Here is a 14,479-nt window from a genome sequence, read left to right on the forward strand (position 1 = left end):
AGCACCTCGAACCTGCTCGGGAATCTCGAGTGACGTAGGTAGGTCCTGGCCGGCGCAATCGATAGCGGGTTGAGGAACTCGCTTCGTAGTGTCCAGCAACTGAACAATGAGCGAGCCTGCCTCTAGACCCCGTTCGTCATGGAGTGTTAGGGTAGTCCCTGCAGCAGTTTTAAATGAGACCACCCAACGAGGCAAGACTAAGGATAACCAGCTCACGTTGGTTATTTTTGCATCTATCTAGCAACTTTTCCGTTGTGATGTGCACAGAACCAAGTAGGATGGGACCGAACCATTCGCGGGAGTGTTTGAGATGAAAGGACAGAACAGAAGACAACTCCGCTGTCCTGAAGGTACGCACTTTAGCGGACTATCCAGACCTCCCTTAATCGCAAAACCTACAGAGAACAAGTGTGACCCCAAGTTGGGTTCCGTTTTGCCTCAGTTTTATCAAGTTTATTTCCCGACAATACGAGCCTGACATAAAGCGCTGGGCTCGGGGTGCTTTCTTGACGTCCCCGGCCTTAATGACTGCTTCGGAATGAGGGTGGATGTAAACACACGAACGAAGGCTGTGACGCACTGGCTAGGGAGTAAACGCGTTTGGAGTCTCCGTAAGTTGTCATGTGGACTACTGGATTTGAGCTTCAGCTACAGGTGCTTAGATGTGGTGCATTGGAAGGAGCAAGCATCATTGTCCTGTACCTGACAGGCCGCTCGGGAGCTATCTTTTTCAAATTCATTAAGGAACATAGTTATACAAAAGGGCACTCCCGTAATACAGTTGCTCGCTCCATTTTATATTTAGTTGTTTCCCCGTAAATGGGTACCTGCTTTTGCTCGGACCCTAGCACAGAAAACGAGTCAGATCGAAGGGCAAGCAATCCACGTCGACGGGTCTGAGTTATGCCTTCAGTAAAGCGTCTCACTATCGTGCAGAACTCCCAACAACAGAACAGGTCTGTTGTGCTTGTGCCTAATTCTGGCGATCCCTGGCTTTCATCATAGATGCAGCGAAAAAAAAGCTGAGAATAAAAAAACCCTCAAAAGTCTTTCGCTCAGATGGGACTCAGGTAACAGAATCGTCGTCCATCTTAGACCTCGACACCGACAGGTGAGTCGTCTAGGCGTTCGTACTCACAAGATTTCACCCACGACGTTCCAAAAAGTACCATACTAATATCATCAGGCGAGCCGTTTGTTGGTGGTGGGACGGCCCAATCACTACCTCCAATTGCCGCCTTGGCCTCGCTATCGACGCCATCGGCCTCATCGCTTCCTGCCACTAATCCGTCGGAGTCGCACCAACCCGATATACCATCAGAAGCCATCGTACTTGCCCATGAGTCGTATGTAGATCCCAGCGCAATTGCACAGCTCAAAGCGATCTCCAAGCTCCAAGGCGTCCTCTCCACTATCGGGATGCCAGATCTTCACCCAGGAACCACGTTCCCAATTGGCGCCATCGTCATAACAAACCATTCAACTATCAGACCCGCGCTCATAGGTGGCGACATTGGCTGCGGAATGGGGCTGTATGTCACTGGGATATCAGCAAGTGAGGCCAGGGAAAAGCCAAGCTGGATTGCCAACAAGATTAGGGACATCGAAGGTGCCTGGGAGGGAGGAAATGGCTGCACTGTCGAGGAGTGGTTAAGAGAGGCTGGGGTGATATCCATCGACTCAACGTGGAATTCGAGTTTAGGAACGATTGGAGGAGGGAACCACTTTGCTGAACTTCAGGTTGTTGAAAAAATTTGGGATCAAGACGCTTTCGACGAATTCGTTACCCTTTCCTCTAGTCTTCGTGAACAGCGACTGCGTCCGGGTGATCGAAAAGACGTGCCGTCTTCCCTTGAAACCAAATATTTCACTTCAAATCTCTTCTTGCTAGTGCATAGCGGATCCCGAGGACTGGGACAAAGTATCCTCGCCTCCACTAAATCATCATTATCTTCTGCTGGAATTCACACAGGTGCACCTCTGGCGGAAGGGACAGAGGAGTTTGACACATACCTTTCCCGGCATGATGATGCTTGCCGATGGGCTTGTTGCAATCGAGACTTGATTGCTCACCGGATACTCGAACGCATCGATGAGACTTACAATCCTCTGCCCCCGCATACAAGCGGTATCGACCCCGATTCGGAATGTGTGTCATCCATTCCTTTCAAGTTGAAACGGCGGAAAGTCCTGGACATCTGGCACAACAATGTCGAACGAAATTCCGATTGGGCACCTTCCATCATATCACCTGCTGAGTTTCCAACAAGTATAAATATCAATCCGACGAGCCCCTTGGCACCTAACCATGTTTGGGTGCACCGAAAAGGGGCTGCTCCAAGTGATCGAGGCCCAGTAATAATCCCAGGCAGCCGTGGCGCATACTCATTCCTTGTACTTCCCACGGGTCCGCAGCATCGTAATGGTTAGCTTTCAAGCTGCATTTCTGTCCACTTGATCCTAGTCACTTAGACTTAGACAGGATTCTCGCTGGCGCACGGAGCGGGCCGCCAGCTCACCCGAACCAAAGCTCTCGCAGATTTCTCGCGTAAATACTCGCCTGGCCCTTCCAAAGGGAAGAAGTCGCAAGAGCGGTCACGGCACGATGCATCTTCCCTCGAGACTACCCGGTTTGGCGGGAAGGTCATATGTGAAGACAAAGATTTGCTGTTTGAAGAGATTCCAGAAGCTTACAAGGATATTGAGAGTGTCGTGAAGGATTTGGCGGATGAAGGCATTGTAAAAATTGTAGCCACGTTGGCGCCAGTGGTGACTTACAAGGTCCGTAAATGACGACTCAACAGTGCTAGAAAAAAAAAACAAACCCTGGTCATTAAATACTCCCTACAAGTCACAACATAGCCAAGTGAGGTACGAATTCGTCTCATGCAAGATTCACATCGTTGAGGGCAACGCAAACGCAGGCCTTATGATGTCCATTGTACTGTCGGACAGTCTCTCCAGAAGCAAGTTCCCAAAGTCGAGCGACGTGATCCGAAGACGCTAAGAGCGCACGCAGTTAATGGCTATCACAAGGAAAGGTCCTACCGTGATCTTACCGGTAACAAGGTAGGCAGAATCGGCACTAAAGGCACAATCCCATACCCATCTTTGGTGTCCTACCAAAGTCTTCTCTAATTTGAATTCAAATGTCGGGCCGATTGACCATATCTTAACTGTTGTATCAGCCGAACATGTTGCTAGAAGCCTGGATACTGCGTTAGGAGAAAACGCAAGTTGACATTTGATGATGACTGACCTTACATCGGGACTCAGGAGACACCTTGTGAGGTATTTATTATGTGCTTGAAACTTCGTCACCGCTTGGAAGCGGGGGAGACCAGAAGCATCGTCATTGATCTTCCAGACATAGACTTTCCCCTATGTGGTCTATCTGAGTTGAGAGGTTAGTCAAGATTAAACTTGCACACCTTGTTGTTTCCGGCGACCAGACATGATCCATCGAATGCAACACTGACAGAGCGTATTGGGGTATCCCCAGCAGGTGCCTCGATCCCAGATAAAGTCAGGACGACGGGCAAGAGTTCAACTGGATAACATACCAGTTCCAGTGTACATGAGTTTTCCGCCAGATCCCATTGTCTGATTACGCCAGCTTGGTCACAGGAAATTAATTCGCCCTGGTTCGGATGAACGACCACATCATTCACTAGAAAAAAGAGCCAGCTCATCAGCATCGAAGTAACAGTGGCGGAGCTGTTCTCGTCGACCTGGCGATCCATTTTCATATGTTCGATACAAGTGCGATGTCCTGGAAGCATGATAAGCCAACTTCTCGGGTAGCGGCCTACCAGGGACCCACCTTAGATCCCATATCTTTATTGTGCCATCCTCGCTACCAGACACAACCCATTTCCCTTCAGGATGAAACGACACCGCAGTAACGTTGTTTGTATGGCCTTCGAATGTAACGAGCTGGTAGGCTCCTAGTTTGAGGGGGGAAAAGCCGATGAAAATCATCATGTGTATTCACCGACTTGGAAGAATTTCCAGCTACTTCATATACCATTATCCGTTTGTGGATCCCAGCAGCTAACAGGCGCTTGCTGTTGATCTCAGCGATGAGTGAAATTAGGCGATAGGTGATTTGTCAGTACTCGCTCTGGGGATACCGCTAATCTGTTTATTTGCTGGTGTGTCCGCGTAAGTACACTTTAGCTTGTTGGCTTGGGAAATAAACTTCTTACCCCGGCTTCATCCCTGGTGATGGTTCGTGAACAAATCCCACTCCAGGCTTCCCAAAATCGTATCTCGTGATCGTAAGATCCTGTTACTAGAACAACAGAAAGGTCTTGTTGTTGCGTGGGCTGAGAATAGCTGCTGTCATGGACAGGCATTTTAGGGAAGTTGATAGGGTCTAATCACGGGACCTAATCGCCGATCCTACCTCCGTAAACATTTTCTAGAGAGTTCTTAAAGCAGTGAAGCGCAAGATACGCCTTGTAACACACATAAGAAAGCTCAGCAATGGTGAAATGTACTAACAAAGGCTGTGGGAAGGAGTTCGACGAAGAGGCAAACTCGGGCGACGCGTGTTCATTCCATTCTGGAGGCCCAGTGAGTTCTAGGGTTTGTCGTGAATGCATTACTTATGATTCGTGCCTGTGATATTTAGATCTTTCACGAAGGTCTCAAGAGTTGGGGCTGCTGCAATGATGTGAACAAGCCTGTCCTCGACTTCGATGACTTCATGAAAATCCCGGTGTGTAACTACTGCGAGAGTAACAAACCTTTGAAGAATAAGCATACCCACAGCTGACTTAGGGGTGCACAAAAGGGCGTCATTCTTCTCAAGCTCCGAAGCAAAGTGCGCCACAAACGTCCACCATTTCTACCCAGCCAACAGCGTCGCAGCCTAAGGTGAAGCCCATCACAACGACATCGGAGAATGGCGTAGAGACCTTCAAGAACGAGCAATTATTAATGATTTCTCAATTGAGTCTCAACCCTACTCCATCCGCAACCCCACCACCACCTGTGGAGGATGAGGATGATGTCGATGTTGGTGTGTCGCCTGGCGCTAAATGTCTGCGTCAAGGATGCGGAACAGAGTTTCTCAGCCAAAAGGAGAGCCGGATAGAGGGCGGAGAGCATTCTGTTTGCACATATCACCCATTGCCTGTACGAAACCGTCTCATCACTATTCGAAATTAGTTAATATCCTCCTGCAGCCCATTTTCCATGAAGGGAGCAAAGGGTATATGTGTTGCAAACGGAGGGTGCTCGACTTCGACGATTTTCTCAAGATAGAAGGTTGCAAGACAGGGAAGCATGTGTTCGTGAAGAAAGCGCTCGTTGGGACTTCAGTATGTTCTCGCTCATACTCACTTCACCCGGCCAGGTTGACTGATGGAGAACCTCAAACCAGGGCAAAGGATTCGGGGAGTTTGTCAAGTGCCGTATTGATCATTATCAAACACCTGACAAAGTTCATGTCTCCGTCTACGCAAAGAAGGCGGACAAGGACAAGAGCAAGATCATATTTGCCCCAGATGAGGTTGGCAAGCCATCTTTTTGTCAATTCCCGGTATCTCTTAAGTTCCATGTGCTGTCCAGATCCACCTTGACCTTTCACTTCCGCAATCAAAACGATTTATGCAGACGCTGACCCTATATGACTCCATTAATCCGGACTCATCAAGCTTCACCTTTTTTGGCACAAAAGTGGGTCTGACCCATTCGATCCGCCTCGCATTGTTTCTGTCTACTAACCTTGGTCTAGGTTGACCTTCTATTAGATAAAGCCTCCGCCACCTCTTGGCCATTCCTGGAAAAACCCTCTGAGGCGACCATAGCAAACTTGCCCCCCGGATACGGTTTGACCTTCGGAGTGGGCGGTAGAACCGGTGCGACGACGCCCGTGTTTGATTTAGACAATAAGGTAAAAGCTGAACCGAAGTAGCACCGTGCGTCTCGCTTGTTTGATACGGAGTGGGAACCAAAGCAGTCACAAATATCAATTGTCCAAAGAAGGGAGGACGTATTATCATGACAACTCTAAATGGCACAAGTAAGCTACTCTAATTTTCTTGTCAGACAAGCCGTCCCGGCTTTTCTATCACGTCGTAAGTTTGAATGCGGTCGCCATCTTTGAAGCCTGCAAAATTCGTGAATGACATCCCGCATTCTGATCCTTTCCGTACTTCTGTGATGTCTTTCTTCAGTTGCTTCAGAGTATCGAGAGATCCTGACAGACGACTATTCAGCATGACATGAAGATATGAAAGTTCTGGAAACTTACCATTGTAAACCTCTCGTTCGCCTCGAATGATCCTAATTTTCTTATGTTTTTCGATAATCCCATTCGTTACTCGGCACCCAGCAACACTGATAATGCTCTTCTGCTTCCCATGGATTTGGAACAGCTGCTGAACGAGAGCCTCACCGAGGACGCGGTATTCCACAATTGGAGGCAAAAGTTCCTGCACTTTCGACCTCACCAAATCGATAATTCGGTAAATGATAGAATTGCATTGTATCAACACTCCCTGCGATGAAGCATAAGAGAGAACTTTGTTGTTGGGTTGGACGGAGAATCCAAGTATCATGCCTCAACATCCAAATAATATCAAGGATTGCCGAAAGGACACTGATGGAGAAGTCAAATTCACATACCATCAACAGCTTTGGCCACATCAACGTCCGCCGCGGTGGGTTCTCCAGCATTGGCTTGGATAATGCGAACCTTCGCCAAGTCGTTCCCTATTCCTTCAATCGACCCAACAATTGCCTCTACGGAGCCACTGACATCCGCTTTGACAATAAGTCGCAACTCTTTGACACTGGATTGTGGTGATGTCGAGCTACAAGAAACAGCGTGCAGCAAGCCAGCCTTCGTTGAAGTAGCTCCTTCCCTTGCTTCTGCACGCTTCTCATTGATGCACTCAACGTCCGCCTGAAGGGCTTTCATCTCGAGATTGCGCTTTCGGTTCCGAGTTGCCGTTTTGACTTCATGTTCTTTGCCTTCCAGAACCTCATCTCCAGCCAGGGGGAGTTCCTTCCATCCCGAAACAGTCACTGGAGTCCCAGGCAGTGCAGAACAAACAGGGTTCCCTGTTGAATCTGTCATTTGGCGTATGCGGGCCCATGTTGTACCAGCAACCACATGGGAGCCAGAGCTGAGAGTACCATTCGTGACCAAAATAGTGGCGACGGCCCTTCAAACGACAGTTTCCTATAATCAGCATGGGATGGGCAGAGTGGAAAAGGGAACGAACCCTCTCCCCTTGTCCACCCGACTCTCCAAAACTATTCCCTCTGCTGCCCCATCCACTCGTGCTCGGAGTTCCTTTATTTCGGCGAGAGTGGCCAACGTCTCCACCAGCTTATCCAGACCCATACCAGTCAGCCCAGAAACTTCTACGCAAGGGACGTCTCCGCCAAACTCTTCGAGTTCCACGCCCTCGGCAAGAAGCGCGTGTTTAATGACAACCTAATGAACTAAACTAGTGAGGAGACACCCAAAGATCCACTGATAGTCGACATACAGGATCTGCGCCAGGCTTATCCATCTTGTTTAGGGCCACAACGAGACCTATATTTCCCTCTCCAGATAATTCACTCTGCTTTGCTAGAGCAATAACCTCACGAGTCTGAGGCATGACCCCGTCATCAGCAGCAACGACTAGAACAATGATATCAGTGGAGTGGGCACCACGAGACCGCATCGCAGTAAATGCTGCATGGCCCGGAGTATCTAGGAATGTGATACTTCCAAGAGTATCAACAGAGGGGCCATTGGAAATGACTAGAGAATTCACTGGAACGCTAAATGCGCCAATGTGTTGTGTAATACCGCCAGCTTCTCCGCTTGCAACTGATGCCGAACGGAGAGTGTCTAGTAAAGTCGTCTTTCCATGATCAACATGACCCATGATGGTGATAACGGGGGGTCTGGGAGGAAGTAGGGATTTATCAGCGAGAGAGGGTCTGTGTCGATGTCAGCCACGTCTACAACACATCACTATAAAGCGACTTGCGAAGGGTAGAGGTCAAACGCAGCCTCCTCGTCTACGATTGGGTTACGATTAAACTCGATTGCAAGCAGATATGCGTCATCTGAAGAAAGCACTGCAACAACAATCGTAGGCTTCATGGGAGCAGGCAAAACGAAATAACATACTATAATTCGAGTTAACATTGGCCATACCGTTATTTTCCATCTTCGACTGCAAACGCTCTAGAAAAGCTAGTGAATGTACGCTCCGGATGAATTGTGCAAGAGAATCTCACTGTGCGGCACCCCAAGCGAGCGAGCGAAATTGGCTACCGTAATGTTCTTTGGTATGTAAACGTTTTTCTGAATCTTGTTCTTCGTGGTAGTCTTCTTTGGCTTCTTGATTGCTTGTGCCAGAGTAGTATGCTGAAAAAGGCCATTCCATTGTCGTCGCTTGTTTGAGTGCTCCGGCTCAGTCTCGGCGAACTTACGGCTCCCTGTACGCTTCCCTCTGTTTATCACCTTTCTCCCTCGATATTGAGGGTCTTCCTCAGACCAAACACCTCGGACGACTTCCGGTGACTCCAGGCCGCCGGTCCTCGGCCGGTGAACCGAGGAAACCGATGAAGACAATGGGATAGGGGGACCTGGGGGCACTGGTTCGCATGTCCAGAGGGGAATTGATGCGAAGGAACTCTGTGAAACCAGTCAAACTTACCATTGCGTCGTGATTTTGTCCATTTAGATAGGGCTTCTTTAGGTGGCTTGCTACTGCCAAGACTCAAGCTGAGCCTCTGAGGGGTTGGCTCAAATTCGATCCGCGGTGCAGGAGGCGAAGGAGCAGTAAAAGCAGTCTGCGCCGGGCAATGGTTGGGTGTGGAAGATATCATCAGACTTGGTGAATCAAGCATACCGGTGGTCGGGGTAGCCTTAGACGTGTTCCGGCATTCCTAACAGCCGCCCGAGCGGCGCTCATCTAAGTCAGAACACGAGCGGATAGGCAAACCGTTCAATAAAACTCCGGGAAATTTCGTTTGTCACAGGCACAGCCACGCCATTCAGCTTCTGTAATAAGTAATCTGAGTACTCGTGATTCTACTTATGTAAGCACTCGGATGGGGGTTCAAGGTTTATCTACATTCGTGAAGGGAAAGCCAAGTCTAGCGGAGACCGTAGTTTTTGAGCAAGGGAGCTCTCGTGTGAAAGAGGTGTTGGTGGTGGATGGCTACTCGTAAGGCGTTCAGCATTGTCTTAGTCCAACGAACCCCAGTTGCGGCTCACGCGCCTGTCCTCAAGCTTCTTCTATACTTTGCAGACTCAATGCGGAATCCCTTGGGTTTATGGAGGAGAGTATGGCGCGCTCAAAAGCGCTGTTGGACGGGTGTGCAGAGCGTGGCTGTCCGTCGGTCTTACCCCACATTTTGTCTTTGACGGTACTTCCACTTTAAACCTCTTTGAAGCTGATTTTCCATGGCCCTCACAATGCAGGTCCTGCATCGGAGATAAAATTTCCAGTTGTGAGGAAAAGAATACAGCAGACTCGTATACATGGCGCCAACCTCTTCTTCAGGACATCATCGGTTTCTCGATCTTCCTCTAGCTTTCTGAGCGCGCATAGGATTTCCGTCCCATTTGCCAAAGACGCCTGCCTCTCCGCGATCAAGAATCTTTATTCTGAAGGAGTCCGTTACTTCATATGCGACGGCGAAGGGGATCCCGACTGCGTCGCTTTGGCTGCCATCCACAACGGATATGTGTTGGCGCAAGATTCCGACTACTATATCCTGAATGCCCACCACAAGGGATACATACCCTTTGACGAAGCAGTTTGGATTGCAACGCCAGATGATTCAGAATCAATCGTGGATGATGATGGATTCCAAGGGGCCCGTTTGAAGAAGCCCAAAGCCACGCGTCAACTGTCCGGCCCATGCCTCAATCCGCCTCAAAATTTCGATGTTTTCTCCGTTTCTGTCTACCATCCAGCGAGGCTCGCTGAAACCCTTAGGATCAGTCATGGACTCCTTCCTCTCATGTCCTCCCTTCTTGGCAACGACTTCACCCCAGACTTCACTTCCACATTTTTCCCAAGGTCCATGTCGGTTCCTGACCGTGTCCACAGAGTTGCCTCTGTCATTCATGATATCTTTAATCCTACGAAGAAGCCTCATAGACGCAAGGCCCCTTGGTTGCAAAGCGAAGGAGGCGACAACGTCTCTGCGCTCATCAACGCTGCCATTTCAAACTTGTCGTTAAGAAATCTCAGTGAAAAGGAGGTACTTAATATTTCGGACATCATTCGTGATGCTATCTTTCAATACCTCGTTCCGGTGGATCTACCAGGTGTCGGGCCGTTCGAGAATCTGATCGTTAGTCCAGCCAATGATAGTCAGCTGCAAGTTCAGAAGTTGTTTACAAAGGCTTATCGTGCTGGGGACTTGCATAATGACATCTTGGGATGCTATACATCTGCCACTACATGGCCGCTTCCGTTTCTTGAGGACCCCGATGTTCAAAGTCCCGCAAATTTCATTGGTGGATCAATTCGCAAGTGGATGTACGCCGCTTTGGCTAGTGGCCTTGATGGTATTGGAGATGAAGAGGAACCCGCACATGTGGAAAGCCAGGTTGTGACTGGGGAAGACGAGGACGAACTCATTGACGTGGTGGAGGAAGTCAGCGATGAGGAAAATATCGATGAGGGTTTTGAAGGATTATCGCAGCACGCCGACGAGCGGTCACGGGAGGACAGCCAAGATCCTTTGCTTGCATTGCGTGACAAGCTCCAAACACTTCAAATCCACGCGCCTCTCCATGAACCTCTCGATGGATTAGCAGCTGTGGATCGGTCCGAAATAGCGGAATCGTTCACGTCGAGCAATGTACCGAGGAGGACTGGTCCGCGATATGTGACGGAGTACATCCGTCATGGTCTTCACCTTGTCGCAGTGCCTGTGCGGATCGCACCGCTTCACGAGCTCGTGTCTTCAGCATTGGCTATAGATGACGTTCTGCAAGGTCTTCCCATAGAAAACCGTCACGATGATGACACTCACCCTATTCAATTGCAGTCAGTTTCGTCCCGATTGGAAATATTGCTGATGGCACTTTCCTCGAACACCTCCCGCATGCGAGCATTACCTTCGCAGTGGATCCTCCTTGCCTCCGCCTTACGTCACACGATTATCACCGTCTCCCTGTCCATGTCCCACTCCACCCCTTCAAGACCTAGATGGACGGTGTCAGAAGGACGGGCCTTCCTCCTCGCATGTTCACCTGCGCAAGCTAATGGAACACAAGGGGTAGAAGTCGCTCCGCCAGCGGAGCTTTCTGCGCGCTCTATTGTACTCACCTCTCAAATTCTTGCAGCCCTCGAAGCTGCCAACTTGCTCGCTCGGGCACTACTCCTGGGCGATACCCATCCCAAAGATGGTACGGGGGATTCAATTGATCTCTCGTCCATTCTGCAATTCTCTGGCTCACGATTCCATGCATTCCTGGCACGGCAGCCATCCAGCGTGGGGTATCACGACGCGCATACCCCAGCATCTTTGGGGCAAGAGATCAGTTATGTCCTAGAAGCAGTGATAGAAGGACTCCTAGATCGTGGGCACGTCGTAGGAGACACCCGCGGGGACGCTAAGACAAGAGGAGAGGCGCGTAAGGGGAAAAGGCACAGCATCACTGCCGAGTCTTCTAAAGGTAAAGGTGTAGGAAAGCAGAGTTCGCACGGCACAAAGCGGGGCATGTTCGATCTGCTTGCTAATTTAAATGACTTTTGAAATGTAGAGCTGTATTTGCGGGTCAACCTTTTTTCGTTTTTCTTACTTGTATTTTCACTTGCTGTCTGATCAACTTCAGTGGGACAGTTATCCTGAGATCCTTCGAATGCCCTGTCGGATCCGTCACCTGTGAATCGCGAACACCAATGTATGATGCAGATCATTCCTTGACTCCTCTCACCCCGCGAGCCAGACCTCATTGCCGTGCAAGCCTCTTGTTCGGTATCAAAAGATTATAATACATATGACGTTCGGAAATTCAATCGATGAAGACATTTCGGGCCTGCTGGGCGTGACAGAGTGTGGGGAAGCTATTGGACATATTTCCACGCATAAGGCGTTGATGGGGGCGTGTCGGTGTGAACCCCCCCATAGCCGAAGGTGGAAGCAGCCATGGTTGCTCAGTGGGCGGTTTCCACGGCGGCGTACTGTATAACTCCCCAATCAGGGATAGGGTCTGGCCAGGCAGTAGCAGGATTGGTCCACCACTTAAGGGATAAGCATCAGCTGGAGCTCTTATCATGAGAGTACGCAACTTACTTCAGAGTCATCTGAGTGAGGGAAGGAAACAGGAAGAAAACATTGGTTAACCATCTGGCAGGATCTAGGGAAAGGGAGGCACGCACCGACAGGATCTTCAGGAGTACTAGTTCCCTCATTTTCATGGTATGGCACCTCCGAAGTTTCGCGCTCTTCGGGAATGTTCGTCAGATGAAAACCTACGAATAAACTTATTGCTAAACGTACTAGGTGGAGCCGAACCCAATATCTCATCCGGCCCTCCGACTTTGTAAGCCAACAAAGTCTTAAAATCTTCGATATGGATACTTTCCGTATCCTTCAACCATTCCCAATCTTCATCCGTCATCTCATAACGAATAGACCGCAACAAACTCGGCAACTCCTCGATCGGCAGCGAGTCCTCGGGCAGATCCAGAGTTTCTCCGTCATCGAGTTGGAACCAACCAATGTAATTCGCACGACAGTCATAAAAGACTTGCGAAAACGCTAATTGGAGAGAAAGGCTACTTGAGAGAGAGAGCGAGTTGGAAAGCCGGAGCTTACCTTCCTCTTGATCTGCATTTGGAGAACCCAAAACACCCACACACAAATCAGTTTCCAAGTATCCCCAAAAAGGTTAACTGCTGTGGCACGCACAAGAAGACTATGAGAAGGACGTGATTGGTGACCAATGAATATGATCGATCAGCAATCGGGGCAGTAGGCAAATTCGTGAGGTAGCATTGAGAGCAGAAGCCATTAGTTGTTTCGCCACGAGCAAGGCAAAAGGGGGGGACATACCAATTTAGTTTCCGACATGGGTAAAACTGGGTGGGGAACAGAAGTGAACACGAGTTGCAGAACTGACGTTATCCAGGTGAGGGGGATGGCCTTGAAGAAAACCAGTTTTGCCGCCAACTCTTCGTCTTAAATATCAGCGGACCCCAAATTTTTCAATACTCCACTTGCACTTGCCTGAAGCAGACAACAAGGAGCAAACCTCTGCTCACCTGGAACAGTGAATTTGAGGTGCGCGGGACCGACAAAGGTGATATCATATGAGCATCCATATATAGAAAATCATTATGAGCTCTTTGTTCAAGTAGATTGACAAAGCTGGGTTTTGTGGCAGCGGAACCCATGTGTCCAGAGAACCGATCCGATTTGGCGATATACAACGAAATTATGGCTCATTCCTTGATAGGGCTTGATGGCACGTTCGCCGCGCGCACAATCCACCCTGTGGCGTGTGGCGTGAAGGCATTTATTGAGGGACTTTGGCAGCACGATTGAATACATTTGAAGGGTGGGGCATGGTTGCAAGACAACTCTTTGGTATGTCGAAACAGCTAACGAGAAGCTGCGCTATCGTATATCGCTGCTGTTCCGAGGGTCCACTCCCGGGCTAGTTTCATGCATGCTCATTCTCTTGAATTACAACTTCAATCAAGAGCCGGCGAATCCACCTCGATTAAATCACCAGAAGGCGACAAGAGTTCCGAGGAAATAAATGCACTAGCAAGGCACATTAACGACACTTCCTGACGTTCCGTACGCGCACCGCGCGGTCTGGGTTGGAGCCATTTGCGGAGTATGCGAAGTTGCATGCTGATGTCCATTGATCCGCGCGTCGGAGTGGAACGCCATCTGCGCGTCGAAGGCTTGCTGCGGTCACCATAAATGATATTACCTAAAATCTCCGAAGAACGATCCGAAGTATGACGCCTCAGAAGCATGCCCATTCGGAATGTTGGTCAACATTATTAGCCATGTGTTGATTGGAGCTATATACAAAGGAAGCCTTCTCCTGGAAATTCCAAACGATTTGCGAAAATGTGGAAGTGTCGGATGCCGAATGTTGATAGTGGCTGCCAGTCTACTTTAGTAGAGGCTGGGATCCTGCCTAGGCTGTTAGGAGCGTTGACACAAAGCAAAGGATTCTCAACCGCCAATGATCGAACATGAGTCGAAGGAATGGTGGCTAGCTCAGAGCAGCCGGCAACAAGCGTTGAGCTGTCACCTGCGGCTGTTGTGTAGGGATGACCGGCATGTCCTTCGTGGACAACGGGTCAGGAATGGCCAATCATAGCCCAGATCCCAAGCGTGACAGATCGGTAATGTTGTGGTGAGGCGCAGTAGCAGAGTAGTGAAGACATTGCCATTTAGAAGGTCTCTGTGTGAGGTCAACAGAAGATGCACACTTCCAGCTACCAATCTCCGGTCGTGCAGCGATTAGTGC

The 14,479-nt window shown here is 49.4% G+C and overlaps 6 protein-coding genes across 6 annotated transcripts; 3 read left to right on the forward strand and 3 right to left on the reverse strand.

Annotated features, from left to right (window-relative positions):
- Positions 1-903: 903 nt before the first annotated feature.
- On the forward strand, positions 904-2,793 carry EI90DRAFT_3137193 (tRNA-splicing ligase; the record flags this gene model as incomplete). Its single annotated transcript, XM_039064835.1, has 4 exons — positions 904-969; positions 1,071-1,111; positions 1,167-2,425; positions 2,483-2,793. The coding sequence occupies 4 exons, from the start codon at positions 904-906 to the stop codon at positions 2,791-2,793; spliced, it is 1,677 nt and encodes a 558-aa protein (XP_038908102.1).
- Positions 2,794-2,884: 91 nt separating this feature from the next.
- Positions 2,885-4,358, reverse strand: EI90DRAFT_2951028 (WD40 repeat-like protein; the record flags this gene model as incomplete). The annotated part of the gene is made up of 10 exons (XM_039055401.1): positions 2,885-3,003; positions 3,060-3,208; positions 3,260-3,381; positions 3,432-3,509; positions 3,564-3,670; positions 3,732-3,772; positions 3,824-3,936; positions 3,995-4,063; positions 4,119-4,151; positions 4,209-4,358. The coding sequence occupies 10 exons, from the start codon at positions 4,356-4,358 to the stop codon at positions 2,885-2,887; spliced, it is 981 nt and encodes a 326-aa protein (XP_038908103.1).
- Positions 4,359-4,488: 130 nt separating this feature from the next.
- Positions 4,489-5,923, forward strand: EI90DRAFT_3137195 (uncharacterized protein; the record flags this gene model as incomplete). Its single annotated transcript, XM_039064836.1, has 7 exons — positions 4,489-4,578; positions 4,637-4,723; positions 4,786-5,142; positions 5,193-5,327; positions 5,390-5,518; positions 5,578-5,685; positions 5,744-5,923. The coding sequence occupies 7 exons, from the start codon at positions 4,489-4,491 to the stop codon at positions 5,921-5,923; spliced, it is 1,086 nt and encodes a 361-aa protein (XP_038908104.1).
- A 79-nt stretch (positions 5,924-6,002) lies between these two features.
- Positions 6,003-8,200, reverse strand: EI90DRAFT_3093063 (initiation factor 2). The gene is made up of 7 exons (XM_039062457.1): positions 8,144-8,200; positions 8,001-8,091; positions 7,509-7,950; positions 7,239-7,453; positions 6,637-7,178; positions 6,263-6,571; positions 6,003-6,208 (listed from the first exon to the last, which is right to left on the reverse strand). The coding sequence occupies exons 1-7, from the start codon at positions 8,181-8,183 to the stop codon at positions 6,054-6,056; spliced, it is 1,794 nt and encodes a 597-aa protein (XP_038908105.1). The 5' UTR covers positions 8,184-8,200; the 3' UTR covers positions 6,003-6,053.
- An 872-nt stretch (positions 8,201-9,072) lies between these two features.
- EI90DRAFT_3294673 (uncharacterized protein) lies at positions 9,073-11,979 on the forward strand (the record flags this gene model as incomplete). The annotated part of the gene is made up of 3 exons (XM_039067442.1): positions 9,073-9,188; positions 9,273-9,338; positions 9,558-11,979. 3 exons carry the CDS (start codon positions 9,073-9,075, stop codon positions 11,737-11,739), a joined length of 2,364 nt encoding a protein of 787 aa, XP_038908106.1. The 3' UTR covers positions 11,740-11,979.
- Positions 11,770-13,137, reverse strand: EI90DRAFT_3093069 (uncharacterized protein). Its single transcript, XM_039062458.1, has 7 exons — positions 13,042-13,137; positions 12,898-12,904; positions 12,805-12,816; positions 12,487-12,747; positions 12,366-12,431; positions 12,280-12,290; positions 11,770-12,227 (listed from the first exon to the last, which is right to left on the reverse strand). The coding sequence occupies exons 1-7, from the start codon at positions 13,057-13,059 to the stop codon at positions 12,141-12,143; spliced, it is 462 nt and encodes a 153-aa protein (XP_038908107.1). The 5' UTR covers positions 13,060-13,137; the 3' UTR covers positions 11,770-12,140.
- Between the last annotated feature and the right edge of the window lie 1,342 nt (positions 13,138-14,479).

The sequence above is a fragment of the Cantharellus anzutake genome (assembly GCF_015039405.1).
Source record: "Cantharellus anzutake strain C23 chromosome Unknown EI90scaffold_182, whole genome shotgun sequence".
In the NCBI taxonomy this organism is placed as follows: Eukaryota; Fungi; Basidiomycota; class Agaricomycetes; order Cantharellales; family Hydnaceae; genus Cantharellus; species Cantharellus anzutake.